Genomic DNA, 19,270 nt, shown 5'->3' on the forward strand with positions numbered 1-19,270 from the left:
AACATGGAATCAGAAAACCAGACAGAAGGACCAGAATTCCTCCTCCTGGGTCTCTTGGAGGATCCAGAACTGCAGCCCCTCCTCTTCGGGCTCTTCCTGTCCATGTACCTGGTCACCGTCCTGGGGAACCTGCTCATCATCCTGGCCGTCGGGTCTGACTCCCACCTCCACACCCCCATGTACTTCTTCCTCTCCCACCTGTCCTTGGTTGACATTGCCTTCACGTCCACTGTAGTCCCCAAGATGCTGGTGAGCATCCAAACTCAGAGCAAGTCCATCACCTACGCAGGCTGCCTCGCTCAAGTATATTTTTTCATGGTTTTTATATGTATGGACAATTTTCTACTAAGTGTGATGGCTTAAGACCGCTATGTGGCCATCTGCCACCCTCCGTCTTACACAGTCATCATGAACCCTCGCCTCTGTGGCCTGCTGATTCTTCTCTCCTTGCTCGTTAGCATTATGAACGCCCTGCTCCACAGTCTGATGGTGATTCATCTGTCTTTCTGCACAGACTTGAGAATTCCCCACTTGTTCTGTGAGCTTGCTCAGATCCTCAAACTTGCCTGTTCTGATACTCTTATCAATGACGTCCTGGTGTATTTAATGACCAGCCTGTTGGCTGTAGGTCCCCTCTCAGGGATAATTTTCTCTTACACTCGAATTGTCTCCTCCATCCTGAGAATCCCATCAACTGGTGGAAAGTTCAAAGCTTTTTCCACCTGTGGGTCTCACCTGTCTGTCGTTTGCTTATTCTATGGGACGTGTATTGGAGTCTACCTTAGTTCTGCATCTTCCCTCTCTTCCAGGAAGAGGGCAGTGGCTTCAGTGATGTACACGGTGGTCACCCCCATGATGAACCCCTTTATCTACAGCCTGAGGAACAGGGGCATCAAGGGAGCCTTGAGAAAACTCATCTCTGGAACGTCTTCGTTTTCATGATTCTGTCATCTGACTTGCATGTAGGCTTTAGAATGAGTGAAAGGAAATGAAATTCTGGGTATGCTAGAAATCCTGATTCTTCCCAAATTCAATTCTAGCAAAGTGGTTTATTGTGACTTTCAAGTCAAGTCCAATAGCTTTGTACTAAGTCCTACCATCCTGGGTTTCAGCACCTGTCATTCATTAACTCACTTTGAGTTAAATTCACCTACAAAATGTAATTAATATTACATACCCTGTTATTAAACTGATGCTATCTTAGGTTTGAAGCTAAATTTCTATACCAAGCTAGCTCTCTGAAGGGAACAATCTTTTTAAGCAGAAGAACTTATTTTCTGGGGTGTGTGCTGTGTGCTGAGAGTGGCATGGGGAGAATATTTGTATAAATGGAAGGCTAGCTTTTGTCTCTATGAAAAAATATTTGGTCTTTGTCTGGTTCCTGGCACAGAACTCCTTGGATGCCCCTGAGTGATCAGAGTATCCTCTATGCTAAGGAGTGGCTCCGTCATAGCTTCAGGGAGGGTTGCCAGTAAGACAAAGCGGTGATTGGAAGGAAATTTCAGCCCCAACTCCCAACCTCTGGTGTTGCAGGTTGAACCAATCACCAATGACCAATGATCTAATCGATCAAATCTACGTAATAAAACCACCATAAAAAAAAAAAAAAGACAGGGTTCCACATCTGGGTTGGCGAATAAGAACATATCCCCGTTCCAAGAAGGAGAAACACCTCAAACTCCACAGGAACACCAGCTCCTGTGTTCAGGATACTTCTAGACCACGCCCTACATATCTCTTCATCTAGCTTTTCATTCCTATCATTTAATATCCTTTGTAAAAAAGCAGTAATGTGATAAGTAACCAGTTTTCCTGAATTCCGTGAGCTGCTCTAACAAATTAATTGAAAAGAGGAGGAGGCCAAGGGAACCTCTGATTTATGGCCGGTCAGCCAGAGCAGAGGTGACAATCTGGATTGCAATTGGTATCTGAAGTGGGATGGGGCGGTTTGTGAGACTAAACCCTTAGCCTGTGGGATCTGATGCTATCTCCAGAAAATGTGAGAATCATTTTGTCTGGGACACACACACACACACACACACACACACACACACACACGGAGGCCAGAAATACCAGAAGTAGTTTTGAGTGTGGTGTGAGCTTAAAGGGGACGCACAGGGGGAAGTGAGATTTTCTTTAGACCCACAAAACCTAAAATATTTACTGGATGGCCCATCACAGAAAAAGTTTGCTTCCTGCCCTTTTTGGATCTCAGCTAAAATCTGAGGCCCTTGCTTCTGAGTTTTTATAACTAAAATTTGACAAACTCCATATAAGAATCCTACAGGTCTGAGCTACTGTTTCAAATATTAGTTAACCAACAGATGAATAAGGATCAATCACTCTGAGAGAAAATCAAGATTCACTTTGAGATCCTCAAAGCCTTTTTGATTTTTGCATCTCAGAAGTTTAGGTTTTCAGACATGATTGCCCAGCGTGTAAAGCCTGGGTCTCAAAGCAGAGACACGTAGCAATTTTTGAACCCAAACCCCCTGCTCTTTGCCTCAGCACTAACCACCTCTGGACCCAAGGTTCCTCTGTTGTGGGAGGGTCCTGCCCGTTGGCAGATGATTAACTAGGTTCCACCACTAATGCCAGTGGCACCAGCCCAGACTGTCTTGACATCCAATCCTTCTTCATTGAGAACCACTGCTCAAAAAACAGTTAATTAACTGAAGACAGGTAAGAGGACTTAGAATAAACTAGTCATTTATATCTGTGGTTCGAAAATCAGCATGTAAAGGAGAATGACAATTTCAATTTTACCTGTGCTGCCACAAAGCCAGGAGAGTTAGCCCCCTCCCCACCTCCTACCCTTTTGAGTTCCAGAAACTGCTTACTTCCTTCCCCACTGTGGCTGGAATAAGACTCACTGGTGACCCCACTGCTTACCTGTGACAGGGCCAGACACACACCCTCCAAATTCCCGTTTTTTCCCCCAGGATCTCTAACTTTCTCTGCGTGGTCTCCACTGTATATTTGCAGCTTTTTGTCTCTCCCTTCACCTCTGTCTCTCTCTAGGGATGTCGTAAAAAGCAGGAGACTCCATAAAGTCCATAATCAGTACGGTCACAGCAAATGAAGCGGGTGCTAGACCACGTCATCCCCAGTACTTCCAACTGTGCTTTGTCCAATGCTGCCATGAATGAGCACTTGGGTAGTCATGACACCACCATCTGCCATGTGTCATCCATGCCCCATTCTCCCTCACAAAGAGGTCATCAATGAGCTCCTCAATATGTAACCAACCCAACCTCAGAGTCCTATATGAAAGCCTCTTTCTTGAGGTCATTTTGGTACCTTTTATTCATTCAGATGATACACTGAATTTAGAATAACTTGAATAGAGCTTAAGAAGGCAATATTTACAAAGGTATGGGTGGGGTTTAGAGAAATTACAAGGGGTAGTGGATGAAGAGAAGGGTGCATTACAGGAGTAGATCTGAGGGGGGCAGTCATCCCGTGGTGACCTATAGGGAGGGAGATGGGGGCATAAATACTCAAACCTCACTCTTTCTTCCTCTGATAACTTATTACTGCTTCCCATAGGCCCAACCCAATGGGAGACCAGAGGGCAAAGAAATCTCTTGATGCAGTCTAAACAGATCAGCCTTCCTGGGCAGCAGGCCAGGGTAGAGTATGGGTTAGAGTAGCAAATGGAAAATACTCAACATCAGTAAGAAGCCAACAGAGAGATTTGAGCAGAGGACCAGCATGTTCCAATTTAGGCTTCCAAAGGATTGCTCTGGCGGTTGGGTTCAATGCGGATATGAGCAGAAGCATGGAGACCAGACAGGAGTCATCACAACAGTCCGGCGGAGTTGAAGGAGGTGTGGACCAAGAGGATAGTAGTGTAGATGGTGAGAACTGGGCTGATTCTGGATATATGCTTTAAGTAGACCATGGATATTTGCTGAGATAAGGGGTGTGAGAGAAAGAAAGAAGTCAAGAAGGACTCAAAAGTTTTTCAACTTGAATTGTTTGTGAAGAGATGCCACTTTCTGAGATGAAGAAACTATAGGACCTAAGGACCGAGCTTGAGTTAGGTTATAATTTTTTAGTGAACAATAATATACATTCAGTGAACTACAGTATATAACTGGATGAGCTTTCACAAACTGGTCACACTCAGGTTATCAGTATCCATTCAGATCAAGAAATAGAATTCTACCAGCATCAAGGAAGCTCTCTGTGTCCCTGGCAATCAAGGTCTCCCTGCCCCCTGGGTAGTGACCATCTGATGTCTAACGGCACAGATTATTTTGTTTGTTTTGAAGTTTGTGCATCAGTGGCATACATTATGTCCTCATCTGTGTCTGGCTTGATTGCTTTCTTTCTTTCTTTTTTTTAAGTTTATTTATTTATTTCAAGAGAAAGAGTGAAAGCAAAGGAAGGGCAGAAGAGAGTGGAAGAGAGAGAGAAAAGCCCCAAGCAGGTTCCACGCTGGTGGTAGAGTCTGACATGGGGCTTGATCCCACGAACCACGAGATTATGACCTGAGCCGAAATCAAGAGGGACACTCAAAAGACTGAGCCACCCAGGCATCACGTGGCTTTTTTACTTAACGCATTATGTTTGTGCTATTCATCTAGAATGTTACAGACAGTGGCATTTTGTCCATTCTTGGTTTGTGAATATGGTTACAGTTTGTTCATTCTACTGTTAATCGGTGCTTGTATAGTTTCCAATTTTTGGCTACCAATAACAATGCTGCTGCGAATATATTTGCACTTGTCTTTTGCTGAGGAGTGGAACTTCTGGGTTATAGGATATGCTTATGTGCAGCTGAAGTACATCCCATTTTCCAACGTGACTGTGCCAAAGGGCCCTCCCATCAGCAACATGAGTTCTGTTTCTTCCCTATCATCACTAACACTTAATATTTCCAGTCTTATTATAGCCATTCTGTTGAGTAAGTAGTGGTGTCTCAGTGTGGTCATCTAATTAGCATTTCCCTAACAAAGCCGAGGACCTTTCCCTATGTTTATTGGCCATTGGGACATCCTGTTTTGTGATGTGTCCAGATTTTTTTTTTTTTTGCCTATTTTTAAATTGAGTTGCCTTTTTGTTGTTAATTTTAAAAGTTCTTTATATAGCCTGACTATGAATTCCTTTGTAGATATATGTTTTTCTTCCACTTCCTGGGTTGCTTTTTAACTATTGGTGATGTCTTAATTTTTTAAATCAGTTCTTAATTTTAATGTGTTCCAGTTTATCAAATCTTTCTTTCTTTGCCTCCTATTTAAGAACTATCTATCGGGGCACCTGAATGGCTCGGGTAAGCATCCAACATCGGCTCACGTCATGATCTCATAGTTTGTGAGTGCGAGTCCCACATCGGGCTCTGTGCTGACAGTGTGAAGCCTGCTTGGGATTCTCTGTCTCCCTCTCTCTGCCCCTTCCACACATCTCTCTCTGTCAAAATAAACAAACAAACTTTTAATAAAAGAAGCATCTGCCTATTCCAAGTGCCGGTCATATTTTTCTTTATATTTTTTTCTTTTATCTCTTTTATTTCGGCACTCGTTCTACAATGATTTTGATTTTTGTGTATAGTACGAGCATGGACCCGTCTTTACTGAAAATTTGGTCCTTGTCCCACTGCAGTCATTGGCATCACACACCAGGTGGCGCTGCTCTCTTGCCTTGGTCAGGTTTTTACTCTTAGCTCAACCCAAAGAAATTTAACTTGACTTACATAAAGTTCAAAAAACAGGCAAAACTCTTCTACGATGTGAAGAGTAGAAGAAAAAAATCTTCCCTTCTACCTTTCTAGGTTCTTGGACGGAGCTCTGTAACAAAAGGCAGATTAAGAAAACATGCAAACGTATTGGATTTTTTGACACCGGAGCCTTCATAAGGAAATGAAAACACAAATAAGTTAACCTAGGCGTTTTTATGCTAGGGTCGTTTGGACTCCTCGCTGCATCCATTTTCAGAGATAAGGATATTCCTTCCTCTGATATAGAAAGAACATCTATCACTTGAGCATCTTAAGATCTGATTCAGGGGAAGGTCAGAGAGTCCTCCCTGAGCCTGCTGTTTCTCAAATTCCTTCACCTTAACATATTCAATATGCAAAGGGGCCATACTTTAGGTCAGGTGTATTCTGAACCCTATCAGATATTACAAGAATTCATCACAGGATTTTTCTTGGAGGATAAGGGGTTGTAGTGACAAGAATCATGAAAGGCTTCTGGGTTTCTGGTAATTTTCTTTTTAAAAAACCTGGGTAGCAATTGCAAAGGCATGTACCCTTCGTGGACATTTTTATGATTTGTGCATAGATGCGTTCAGTTTCAATATTTGTTTACAGGGGTGCCTGGGTGGCTCAGTCTGTTAAGCTTCTGACTCTTGATTTTGGCTCCGGTCATGATCCCAGGGTTGTGGCTCTGTGCTGAGCGTGGAGGCCTGCTTAAGATTCTCTCTCTCCCCCTCCCCCTCCCTGGCTCACATGGGCACACTCTAAATAACTAAGTAAATAAATAAATAAATAAAATTTAGTCACAAACTTTCTGAATGATTGTTATACTTCAACAAATGATTTTAAAAATAAATAAAAGTCCACTTTAACTATGTCTTTCCAGCTTCACGAGGCAGTGTGAATAACTGCCTAAAAGCCATTTACCCAGGCTGTGGGGGGGGGGAGGCGGGTTAACCAGAATTAACTCATCAATTGTGGAAATTAACAAGAGGAGACTTCGTTTTGAATGGAATCTGGAAGGTGGGGGGCAAGAGGGTACTGTCAGCCCTAACCATCGTTTGTCAGTTGCAGACTAGACAAGAAGGGAGGTACCTTGCCCGTTAATCCCACTTTACTATCCCTGCAAGAAGGTAAAAGGTTTTCTCCTCTCCTGTCAACAGCCCAGCCAATGAGAGACCATCACCACTCAGCCAATGAAAAGCCACGATACTTCAAAATACCAGTTTATCCTCATGGATTTTTTGTTTATGACAACCTTCCCAACTTCCTGTTTTCCTTTATCAAAGAGCATTCTCCCCTTTGATCTGTGGACTCCTTAGCTTATTTGTCCAGGATTGCAATTCTCTGCTATTCCCAAATAAATCCCCTCCACCTCCCTTTTTTTTTTTTTTGCTGCTAAAATAACTATTTCATTTTTAAGGTTAACATAAAATATTTTTAAAGTTTATTTATTTATTTATTTAAATTTTTTCTAATGTTTTATTTATTTTTGATACAGAGAGAGACAGAGCATGAGGGTAGGAGGGGCAGAGAGAGAAGGAGACACAGAACCGGAAGCAGGCTCCAGACTGAGCTAGCTGTCAGCACAGAGCCTGACGCGGGGCTCGAACCCACGAACGTGAGATCTGACCTGAGCCGGTCAGGGGCTTAACCGACTGAGCCACCCAGGCGCCCCTAAAGTTTATTTATTTTAAGAGAGAGAGGGAGAGAGAGACTCCAAAGCAATGAGGGGCTCAAACTCAGGAATTGGGAGATTATGATCTGAGCCAAAATCAAGAGTCGGTCACACAACCAACTGAACTACCTTGGTGCTCCAGGTTAATATAATATTTTATCTTCCTACAATAATCCTATCTTTTTATAGAAACACAAGGTGTGTGAAGTTTTTTCAACCTTCTGGGTGCTATTTTCCTTAACAATACTTCTCTCTGGGAGGGAATATTGCAGAATCGTCATACTCTTAATTTTGAAGAGTTAGGTGAGTGATATTTTTCCCCTTCATTCCATCAATTAGTTCTTGTGAGTTTATGGGATTCAGCACTGATTAGACAAACTGATCCTGACCCTGCATTGTTTCCTGATTTTAAATAACCAGTTTCTGGTTTTATGCCCCCAGGTCCTGCCTAAATCCTAACTGAATCTCTTTCCTTTTTTCCTCCTCTGTGCTGGCTCTGGCTCCAGATCTTTTTTTTTTTCTTTTAAGGTTTTTTTTTTCTTTTTAATGTTTATTTATTTTTGAGACAGAGAGAGACAGAGCATGAGCAGGGGAGGGGCAGAGAGAGAGGGAGACACAGAATCTGAAGCAGGCTCCAGACTCTGAGCTGTCAGCACAGAGCCTGATGCAGGCTCAAACTCAGACTATGATGAGATCATTAATTAACAGACTATGAGATAGTGACCTGAACCAAAGACAGATCCTCAACCGACTGAGCCACCCACACGCCCCTCCAGATCTTTAAGATATGACCCTTTACCCTCTCTGGAAACTCTCTGGAGTTCCTTCAGTCTTGGCCCCAAACTGCCCCAGATCTTTCCATCTTTGCTTGCCTCTCTGCAAGTGGGCTTGTTCTGTGCCCTTCTTGACCCTATACAACAATAATCAGAGTTACTTACTTTTCCCATTTGCGTCTCACAATTTAGAAGTCAGCTCATTTACACAGAAGGGACAGACTGTAGGCAATATACTTAATTTGTCTGCTTTGGTGGAGTTGGGATTAGGGCTCAGCTAAGAGGCAGGCATGGACTGCTCTTGCACTCCTCCTGCTCATTTTGCCCGGATAAACGCCCTCCCTTGCCAGCTGGGTGTCCTAACTTTCTGGCTCAGGTATAAAAGAGGGACACGAAACGCTAATATGGACTTTTCCAAGCCAGGCCACTACCTCTTGACTGGGAAACAAGGAAAACCTTTGTGTTTTTTTTTTTTTTACAAAGTGATCAGGCTCTGGGGTGACGATCAAGGTATAATGGAACATTCCCTGGTGGACGGTTGAGGGTGTTGCCAAGATTTACAGTGGACAAATGGAAAGATGGAGTTGCTATTATTTGAGGTTGAAGGGTTAAGTCAAGGGTTTGATTTGTGGCATTTTAAAATGTCTATAAAATATCCTAGTTTCATACCATCTGGAATCCAGGGTAGAGGTGTGGGGCTGTGGGTGGAAATTTGAGCCTTGAGTGTATAAACAGTACTAACACGGTGAGATTCACTGCTACTACCGAGAGAATAATTATAAGAATAAAAGAAACCTGAGAGCTGAGTCTTGGGACACTGGAACAACTGGAAGTTGGGAAACGTGGATCCTTAGACTCCGCTTGGGTACGACCGCCGTAACCGTCGAAACTAGAGAACAACATCTCCCAGAATCCTTTCTGCCCCCACGCTTCCGAGTTAGAGGCCGCTCGTGAAGTCCCGCGAGATTTAGAAGGCGGAAGTGAAGCGGAAGCCATTGCTCTCGGGAGGCGATTGCGGCTATACACATGGGCAGAGGAGGTGTCCGTCGCGGCTTCCTCCCAGCTGTTGGGGGCTCTCCGCTCCCCGCTGCAGACGGCACCTGTTGTATGAACTTGGCGTTCCTTCAGCGGCAGCTTCCGTGACCTCCATTCCACCCAGTTCTAACGTCAGCCTTGTAAGCCCCGCTTTCCTCACTTAACCCTTTACCCTGGGTCTTCCGAGGACACGAAAGGCCCATAAGGCAGGGAGGAGTAAATGGGGACAGAAACCTGGGACCGGAAAGCCTGGCAGCCAGGTGAGGAGTGTACTTTAGACTCTGTGATCAGCAGTGTGAGATGCCAATACGTGAGGACTGAAATTTAGGACCACTGTATTTAGGACAACGGAGAAGGCACTGCTGATCTGGTTTAAAAAAATAAAATTAAATAAATAAATAAAAATAAGACCCCTTGGGGTGGGGAGGGAGAAGCCTAGCCCAAGCGAATTCAGGACTTTATGGTGTGGTCCGGAACGGGAGAACAGGAGGTTAATACCTTCCTTTTTCTTTGCGGTCCATTTTGTCCAATATTAATAGAGGCACACTGGGTTCCTATTAACGTTTGTACTGAATGTTAAATCTTATATATAAGCTTTTCAGTGCACTTATCTTTTTATTTTAGTTGACTAGTGTGAACAGCCTGTAATTAGATTTAAAAGTTCACTTCAAAAAAAAAACACCTTTGCATCAGCATTCTGTTATTTAACTTGAGAGTCCATTAATATTTATTGTAATTGCTGTTTTGCATTGATTTTTACCATTTTGTGCTCACGATTTATCCTTTTCCTTTCAAATATTTTGAATTGGAATATGAAACATATGCCAAAAAAAGTATGAAAACACACACTCTCTTTGCAAAAAAAAAAAAAAAAGTATGAAAACATGCACACTCTTAAAAGGACACTGGGGCATCTGGGTCGCTTAGTTAAGGGTGGGACTTAGGCTCAGGTCATGATCTCAGGACTCTGACAGCTCAGAGTCTGGAGCCTGTTTAAAATTTTGTGGCCCTCTCTCACTCTGCCCCTCCCTTGCTCATGCCTTGTCTCTCTCTCTCAAGAATAAGTAAACATTTAAAAAAAAAAAAAAAAAAAAAAAAAAGGACAGCAATGAAACAAATCTAGATACCAGCCCAAGAAGGAGATTATGAAACATCTGGAACCTGTGTGGTCTTTCCTGCACCCCCTTCTCTCCTCGTGATTTCCTTTATGGATTTTATTGCTTACATGTTTTTTCCAAAAATGCATTTCCTAACTATGGTAACTATTTGTGAATGGACTCACACTCAAGGACTTTCAGTGACATTCGTTTTTCCATTAATGCAAGTATACTTTTTTTATTAAAAAATTTTTAGTGTTTGTATATTTTTGAGAGAGAAAGAGACCGGTGTGAGCATGGGTGAGTCAGGGGGAGAGAGGGAGGCACAGAATCTGAAGCAGACTCCAGGCGGTCAGGCTGACGCAGGGCTGGCACTCACAAACTCACAAACTGAGATTATGACCTTAGCCAAAGTCCGACACTTAACCACTGAGCTACCCGGGTACCCCTCCAAGTACAGTTTTGTCTTTTTAAATTTACTTCCAAATTAGTTAGCATATAGTGTACCAAGGATTTCAGGAGTAGATTCCTTAATGCCCCTCACCCATCTAGCCCATCCCCCCACCACCCACCCCTCCAGCAACCCTCTGTTCTCTATATTTAAGTCTCTTTTGTTTGTTTCCCTCCCTGTTTTTACATTATTTTTGCTTCCCTTTCCTTATGTTCATCTGTTGTGTATCTTAAAGTCCTCAAATGAGTGAAGTCATGATATTTGTCTTTCTCTGACTAATTTCACTTAGCATAATACCCTCCAGTTCCATCTACATAGTTGCACATGGCAAGATTTCACCCTTTTTGATTGCCAAGTGATACTCCATTGTATATACATACCACATCCTCATCCATTCATGTGTCAGTGGACATATGTGGTATGTTTTACTTTGTAAATATTTTTATTTATTTCCTTTTTGATTTTTCAGCTAGCATGAGGTGCAATTTCTTTTTGTACATTGATCTTTTTATCCAATGACATTTATAAATTAAATTATTACCTGAATTGTTACTCAAATAGTTTGTGGATTAGTTTGGATTTTCTGTGTATACAATCCGTCTTATTAGCTCTGCCCCTCCTTTTTTTTTGTTTGTTTTTAAAGTAGCTGGGCTTTTAAAATGCAGGGCTTCAACTCATGACCTTGAGATCATGACCTTAGATACTTAACTGACTGAGCCATCCAGGCACCCCAAACGTCTTAACTTGATTTCTAAACTTTTCTTTCTTTTTTTTTTTTTTTTGCCGATAATTGCTTTACAGTGATGAATAGAAATGATGAATATGAACATTTTTGTCCTGTTCCTGATTTTAGGGGGAAATATGCCATGTTTCATAAGTATACTAATAACTATAAGTTTTTCATAGATTACTTTTATTAATAATGAAGGGAGGGGACACATGGCTGGTTCAGTCAGATAAGCATCTGGCTCTTTTTTCTAATTAATTTATTTTCATTATTTAAAAAAATGTACATTCCAGTTAGTTATCATATAGTGCAACAGTGATTTCAGGAGTAGATTCCTTGATGCCCCGCAGCCATTTAGCCCACCCCCTCTCCCACAAACCCTCCAGTAACCCTCTGTTTGTTCTCCATATTAAGGAGTCTCTTAATGTTTTGTCCCCCTCCCTAATTTTATATTATTTTTGCTTCCCTTCTTTTATGTTCATCTGTTTTGTATCTGAAAGCCCTCATATGAGTGAAGTCATAGGATATTTGTCTTTCTCTGACTAATTTCGCTTAGCATGATACCCTCTAGTTGCATCAGTGTAGTTGCAATTGGCAAGATTTCATTGTTTTTGACTGCTGAGTAATACTCCATTGCGTGTGTGTGGGTGTGTATACACATAACACCCCCCCCCCACACACACATATATATATATGCATTTTCTTTATCCATTCATCCACCCATGGACATTTGGGCTCTTTCCATACTTTGGCTATTGGGGTCGGTAGTGCTGCTATAAACATTGGGGTGCATGTGCCCCTTCGAAACAGCACACCTGTGTCCCTTGGATAAATACCTAGTAGTACTATGGGTCACATGGTAGTTCTATTTTTAATTTTTGAAGAACATCCATACTATTTTCTTTTCTTTTTTTTAATATTTTTTTCTGTTTTTTGTTTATTTTTGAGAGACAGAGAGAGACAGCACGAGCAGGGAAGGGTCAGAAAGAGGGAGATACAGAATTAGAAGTAGGCTCCAGGCTCTGAGCTGTCAGCACAGAGCCCGACGCGGGGCTCGAACCCATGAACCGTGAGATCATGACCTGAGCCGAAGCTGGATGCTTAACCAACTGAGACCCCCAGGCGCCCCAGAACCTCCATACTGTTTTTCAGAGTAGCTGCACCAGTTTGCATTCCCACCAGCAGTGCAAAAAAGATCCTCTCTCTCCTCATCCTCACCAACATCTGTTGTCTGAGTTGTTAATGTTCGCCATTCTGACAGGTGAGAGGTGGTCTCTCATTGTGGTTTTGATTTGTATTTCCCTGATCATGAGTGATTGAGCATTTTTTTCTTGCATTATATCTATGTTCATTATGTAATACCTCAGTTTTTCCTATGAACCTTTTTGCCTTAATCCTCTCTGTGGCATACTAATGTATTTAAACCAGCTTTAAGAAAAAAAGGTGTGCCCTGTATATCTTGTTTTTATTTCCATTCTTGCTATACCTTTATGTTTTTAAGTTAAAAAATTTTTAATTTATTTTTGAGAGAGAAAGAGACAGAGCGCTAGCATGGGAGGGGCAGAGAGAGAGGGGAACAGAGAAACCAAAACAGGCTCCAGGCTCTGAGCTGTCAGCACAGAGCCTGACGTGGGGCTTGAACTCATGAACCACAAGATCACGACCTGAGCTGAAGTCTGACAACTGACTGAGCCACCCGGGCGCCCCTAGTATTTTTTCCCAGTCTGTGGCTTGCCTGGTCATTTCTTTAAGGTTTATAGCAGCCTTTGTTCATAATTGCCCGGCTTTTTTTTTTTTTTTTTTTTTTTTTTTTTTGAGGTATAATCGACATAACATGCCTTAGGGGTACAGTGTAATGATTTGGTATTTGTGTGTATTGTAAAACGAACACCACACTAAGTCTATAATTAACATCATTACCATACAGAGTTGCAGTTCTTTTTCTTGTGATGGGAACTTTCAAGATCTATGCTCCTGGCTACTTTCTTTTTTTCCCCTCAAAGTATAACTAACACAGCGTTAAGTAGTTTTGGGTGTAAAAGCCTATGCTGTGCCCTCCACAAGTGTAGCCGCCATCCGTCACCATACAGTGTGTGACAGCATCTTTGATTATATTCGCTGTGTTGTGCCCTTCCCTAGCGACTTTTAATTTTTTTTTAAATGTTTTTTATTTATTTTTGATACAGAGAGAGACAGAGCATGAGAGGGGGAGGGGCAGAGAGGGAGACACAGAATTGGAAGCAGGCTCCAGGCTCTGAGCTAGCGGTCAGCACAGAACCTGACGCGGGGCTCGAACCCACGAACGTGAGATCTGACCTGAGCCGAAGCCAGAGGCCTAACCGACTGAGCCACCCAGGCGCCCCCCTAGCGACTTTTAAATATGAACTGTCGTCGCCATGCTGTGCATTGTATCTCTATGACTTACTCATTTTATGATTGGAAATTTGTACCTTTTGACCCTTTTCACCCATTTCACCCACCCTCTGCCTCAGACCATCTGTTCTCTGTATCCATGACCTGTTTTGTTTTGTTTTTTAAGATTTCACACAGAAGTAAAATGAACGATGTTTAACTCTTTGTGTCTGATTTATTTCACTTTGCGCAGCACCCTCAAGGTGAGTCCATGCTGCAGATGGCTAGAGTTCGTTTTTTTTTTTCTTTTAAAGTTTATTTCTTTATTTTGAGAGGGAGAGAGAGAAATCAGGCAGGCTCTGTGCTGTCAGTGCAGAGCCCAACATGAGGCTCAGTCTCATGGATCATGAGATCATGACCTGAGCTGCAATCAAAGAGTTGGACCCTTAACCCACTGAACCACCTGGGCGCCCCACTTGTAGGATTCTTTTATGTATTTTGGATACTAACTCCTTATCAGATATATGATTTGCAAATATTTTTTTCTGTTAGGTAGATTGCCTTTTCATTAAAAAAGTGTTTTAAATTTTTAAAATGTTTTTTATTTATTTTTGAGACAGAGACAGAGTATGAGTGGGGGAGGGGCAGAGAGAGATGGAGACACAGAAGCTGAAGCAGGTTCCAAGCTCTGATCTGTCCGCACAGAGCCCGATGCAGGGCTCAAACCCATGAACTGTGAGATCATGACCTGAGCTGAAGTTGGATGCTTAACCGACTAAGCCACCCAGGCGCCCCTTTAAATTTTTTTAAATGTTTATTCATTTTGAGGGAGAGAAAGAGTACAAGCAGGGGAGGGGCAGAGAGAGACGGGGGGAGACACAGAATCTGAAGCAGGCTCCAGGCACTGAACTGTCAGCACAGAGCCCGACATGAGGCTCTAACTCCTGAACCGTGAAATCATGACCTGAGCCAAAGTGGGATGCTTAACTTCTCAGTACCATTTATTTAAAAAAAAAAAAAACAAAAACCCGCTTTCCCTGCTGAATTGCTTTGTTCTCTTAGTGAAAATCATTTGTACACAGATAGGTTGGTTTCTAACTCTGTTCTCTTCTAATGACCTGTTTGTTACTTATTCCATCTCTTACCGTGATGAAGTTAGTAGTACAAATCTTCCACATTTGTTTTTTCTTTCTTAACATTGTTCCCACTCCTCTAGATCTTTTGCATTTTGGTTCACTTTTTTTTAAATTCTTTTAAATGTTTTTATTTATTTTTGATACAGAGAGAGACCGAGCATGAGAGGAGGAGGGGCAGAGAGAGAGGGAGACACAGAACCGGAAGCAGACTCCAGGCTCTGAGCTAGCTGTCAGCACAGAGCCTGACGTGGGGCTCGAACCCACGAACGTGAGATCTGACCTGAGCAGAAGCCGGAGGCTCAACCAACTGAGCCACCCAGGCGCCCCTGGTTCACATTTTAGATTTGGTTTTTCAACTCCTGGGGGAAAAAAAAGCCTGCTGGGATTTTTAGGGTCTGTGTTGTGTATTGGCAGGTGAACTTCGGGAGAATGAGCACTACCTTAGTAAAGACTCTTGAGGTCTCTGAAAAGGACTTTCCCGCCCGGTTATTTAGATCTTTAATTTCTTCCAGCAGTGTTCCACAAGTTTTATTGTCAAGGTCTTACAGTTTTTAATTGATCCTGGTTATTTTCTATATTTTATGCTGCCATAAATAGCCCCCCATTTTTTAGTTTCATATTCTAGTTCTTTGCTGAGGTATATTTTTTTATTTGAGATTACTGTGAAAATAAAGTAAGATTATTTGCCGAAAGTAAGAATAACGATGAGACTTTCGTTGGTTCAGGAAAAACTGGCGAAATTTGTACACTGTTTTTAGGCCAGAGGAAGGTCCGCTTGCCTAGTATGCCTTTCTTGATTATAAATACTCGTTTTGTAGCTGAGGCTGATGGGCCCCGGTTGTGTGCAGACTGGTCTTGCAGGTTACCTTCGGAGAGAAGGTGAGTGGTTGGGATCGCCCCAAGGCTGGTCTTCTGGTCGGCGGGCATTATAATGGGCAGAGAGTCGTAGAAGTGATAGATCGTGATGATGACTTCTGGCTGTGGAGGTGGGCCGGTGACAGGAGGAAGTTGCTATCAGGGAGCAAGTGGGTACCGCATGGGTGGCCTGGAATTCTCTCTCAAGTGAGAGAGTTCGTGTGAGAAGAGTGTTGGGGAGGAGGGCTTGTCCAGAGAGATTTCGGAATCCTTGCCTGCGGGGGGAAGCTGATTCCAGTGATCACAAGGCCTGGGCTGTGGCCAGCGTGTGTGTCGGTGTGGAGCGAGTGGCCAAAAGGCCTTGGAGGTTGGAACCCGTGTTCTAGGCGGGCCGTCCCTGGGGCTACTAGAACCATCCTAAACCATGGTGAGCCTTGAAGTTGAAAGGAAGAATGGAAGCCTGGAGCCCAAGTGTTTAGCAAGTCAAGGAGTCTGACGGAGTTGTGCTTGGCAAGAGATTACACAGGAGAGTGGATCTGAATGTTTTTGAGGCTCATCAGGGACCTTCCCCACATTGCCCGGACTCAACCTGAGTTAAGACAAAGGCCAGGATCAGACAGGACCTGCTGCTCCAAAGAAGAGATGGTGCAGAGCAAAGTCAGAGTTGTCCCGTGAGCCGGAGGGGCAGAAGGCCTTTGACTGCCCTGCTGCTCATTTTCTCCTCAGATGCCTGCTCCAGGAGTCCCGTGACCGCGAGAGGGAGGCCGCCGCCGCCAGTGCCCCGCTGTTCCGGCACATCGACTGTCGTTCGCACAGCATGGCGGCTCTCGGTCTGTCTCCCACGTGCGGTAAGTTCCTGGGCCGGTGAACCAGGGCCCTCGGGCCACGTGTAGGTGGCCCCGGGCCTTCGTGGAGCTGGGGGAGTGCATAGCCGGGGGCAGCCTGCCAGGGAGGGTGGGAAGGCTGACAAGGGGTGGGAGCAGAGTCCCAGGAGCCCCCCAGCTGACTGTGTCTGGGAGTTTGGGTGAAGTAGGGATTGTGCGTGGTTGGTGTGTAAGGAAAGACAGGTAGTGGGTAACCCTGTGTCATTTATTATTATTGATATTATCATTACTATTAAGTATTTTATTTGTAAGTAATTTTTCCCCTGTTCCCAAGTGGGGCAGGGTCTCCCTGGCTGGCTGGAAGGCCGTGTGTGTGAGAGGGGTGGGGACGGACACCGTACAGCTAGCGCACGTACGGGCGGGTGGGGGCAGTTTCCTGATCTGTGCGTGTCAGGCAGGCTTTAATCCTGATGGGTCCACTCCTCGCCAGCTGCGACCACCCGGGACCCTGTCTATATCCGGGAGTCAGAGAGTCCTCTTTCCAGAGACCATTCCTGTCCCCAGGATGTGGACCTGTTTGCTTGCCGTGGCCTGGAGCCTCCTGTGCCAACCAGTGTGGGTTCTCAGGTATAAGATCTCTGGGCCCCTGGGGGTGGGAGAGGCACTTCTCTAGGTGCCACAGGACCACTTGTTAGAGTTCTTTTTGGCCTCACCCAGGCTGATCACCACCTGACCAGGGCACAGGAGAAGGCTAGAGACTGTTGCAGGGCTGCCCTGGTATCAGGGGCATAACGGGAAGTGTCTTCCGTAGCAGGTGTTTCTCATAATACAGCTCACAATGCTCAGGCCAGACTAGGAGTGGAGAGAGATTTGGCCCCAGGTCAGCCATGTTGCATTTGAATTGATGAGATCCCCTTCTAGTGAAGAGTCCCCAGAACCCCGTCTGAACGTCCTGGATTTGGAGTCTCTCGTGCCCAGCCTCAGCCATCTCTCTGTGAACACGGATAGGCTGGTTTCTTACTGACCCCAAATGTGTGTGGTGATTCAGGAGTCAGTGACTTTCCAGGATGTGGCCGTGGACTTCACTGAAAAGGAATGGCCCTTGCTGGACTCTTCCCAAAGGAAACTGTATAAAGATGTGATGTTGGAGAACTACAGCAACCTGGCCTCCGTGGGTAAGGCTGGGCTCGTTTCTCTTTTCGTGTGCGGGTGTTTTTGTTGGAAGTACTTGCTGTGGCCCGGGGACTGTGGGGATTTGGAACAACTGTGAACAAGCCCCCTGACTCCCCCGCCCCCATGGTGCCCGCCAATGGTTGCCAAGACCTGTCCGTTGCCTTGACCTTGGAGGTCGTCAAGTGTGTCTGAGCCTGGGCATAGGTTTCTGAGTTGAGCAATCTTCATTCTTATGAAGGGCAAAATGTGTGGGTATTTTGTGGCTTTGTGTTTTCTGAAGGCCTTTCACTGTGTTTCTTAGACATTTGGCACCGCCATTTCGCTGCTCCTAAGTCAGACCTGTCCACCTTCAGAACACTGAAGACCAAAACATTGACCCCAGCCTAACGGAAGGGGTTGCCCTCTGCACGATCCTCCCCCAACCTGTGTCTTTCCCCGTGAGTAGGGTATCAGGTGGGCAAACCCAGCCTCATCTCCCACTTGGAGCAAGAAGAGGAGCTGAGGACAGAGGAGAGGGGACTTCACGGAGCCACATCCCCCGGTAAGTGTCCGGCAGACCCGGGTGCTTCTGGTAACCTGCTTTATTCAGTGACGCCAGGGAGGGAGGTCCGTGGGGAAGTGTCACCCAGGGAAATTGAGAGTGCTCCGTCTCCCTTCTCTCACAAGTCCTTTGGTCTCACCGTCCTCTCCTATGTATGTAGGTCTGTGTTTCTTCCTTTTTTCTTCCTTTAATCTACCTGCTGACTGACTTCTTCACTTACTCGTTTACTTACTTATCCTTGAGCCATAACTGACATAACACTATGTTTCAGCTGTACAACGTAGTGACTCAGGTTTTGTATGTGATCACCACAGTCAATCTGATTACATTTGTCACCACAAAGGTACAAGACATTTTTTTCTTGTGATGAGAACTTTTTTAAGTTTTACTGTCTTAACAACTTTATTTATAAGTTTATTTATTTATTTTGAGAGAGAGCGAGCGAGAACAAGTGGGGGAGGTGTGGGGAAGGAACGCAGGAGAGAGAATTCCAAGTGGACTTGGCATCCCACAAACCGTGAGACTGTGACCTGAGCCAAAGTCAAGAGTTGGACATTTAACCAACTGAGCTGCCCCTGCTCCCCTCTTTGCAACTCTCAGTCCGATGCGGTCTTACTAACCGCGGTCACCATGCGTGTGGTCACCGTATAGATGTGTGTAGTCACCATTGGGGGGGTTTTTGTTTTTATTTTAAATTCCACACAGAAGCAAAACCATGCAGTGTGTCTGCCTTGTCTTAGCACTATGCCCTTGGCCCATCTCTGTGGTTGAATGGGAAGGTTTCCTTCTTTTTTTATGGCTGGGTAATCTCCACTGTGTGTTTATACCACGTTTTCTTTATTCATGTGTCAGAGGACACGTAGCTTGCTTCCAGGCCTCAGCTCTTGTAAATGACGCTGCTGTGACCGGGGGGGGGGGGGGGGGGGG

The 19,270-nt window shown here is 44.3% G+C and overlaps 2 protein-coding genes and 1 long non-coding RNA gene across 3 annotated transcripts in view; 2 read left to right on the forward strand and 1 right to left on the reverse strand.

Moving 5' to 3' along the window:
* Positions 1 to 942, forward strand: LOC115273481 (olfactory receptor 7G3-like). Its single transcript, XM_029916543.1, is given in 1 exon segment — positions 1 to 942. A coding segment is annotated over 1 exon segment (939 nt). The 5' UTR covers positions 1 to 3.
* Positions 943 to 3,288: 2,346 nt separating this feature from the next.
* Positions 3,289 to 9,013, reverse strand: LOC115273250. Its single transcript, XR_003900756.1, has 3 exons — positions 8,948 to 9,013; positions 5,699 to 5,792; positions 3,289 to 3,913 (listed from the first exon to the last, which is right to left on the reverse strand). It is a non-coding gene; the product is annotated as an uncharacterized LOC115273250 (long non-coding RNA).
* Positions 9,014 to 9,139: 126 nt separating this feature from the next.
* Positions 9,140 to 19,270, forward strand: part of ZNF317 (zinc finger protein 317) — a 12,398-nt gene continuing 2,267 nt past the window's right edge. The window contains exons 1-5 of the mRNA XM_029916232.1: positions 9,140 to 9,327; positions 16,532 to 16,653; positions 17,120 to 17,256; positions 17,678 to 17,804; positions 18,248 to 18,356. Coding sequence (XP_029772092.1) covers positions 16,623 to 16,653; positions 17,120 to 17,256; positions 17,678 to 17,804; positions 18,248 to 18,356 — 404 coding nt within the window. The 5' untranslated portion in view covers positions 9,140 to 9,327; positions 16,532 to 16,622. The remainder of the gene's footprint in view (positions 9,328 to 16,531; positions 16,654 to 17,119; positions 17,257 to 17,677; positions 17,805 to 18,247; positions 18,357 to 19,270) is intronic.

The sequence above is a fragment of the Suricata suricatta genome, chromosome 12 (assembly GCF_006229205.1).
Source record: "Suricata suricatta isolate VVHF042 chromosome 12, meerkat_22Aug2017_6uvM2_HiC, whole genome shotgun sequence".
Classification (NCBI taxonomy): domain Eukaryota; kingdom Metazoa; phylum Chordata; class Mammalia; order Carnivora; family Herpestidae; genus Suricata; species Suricata suricatta.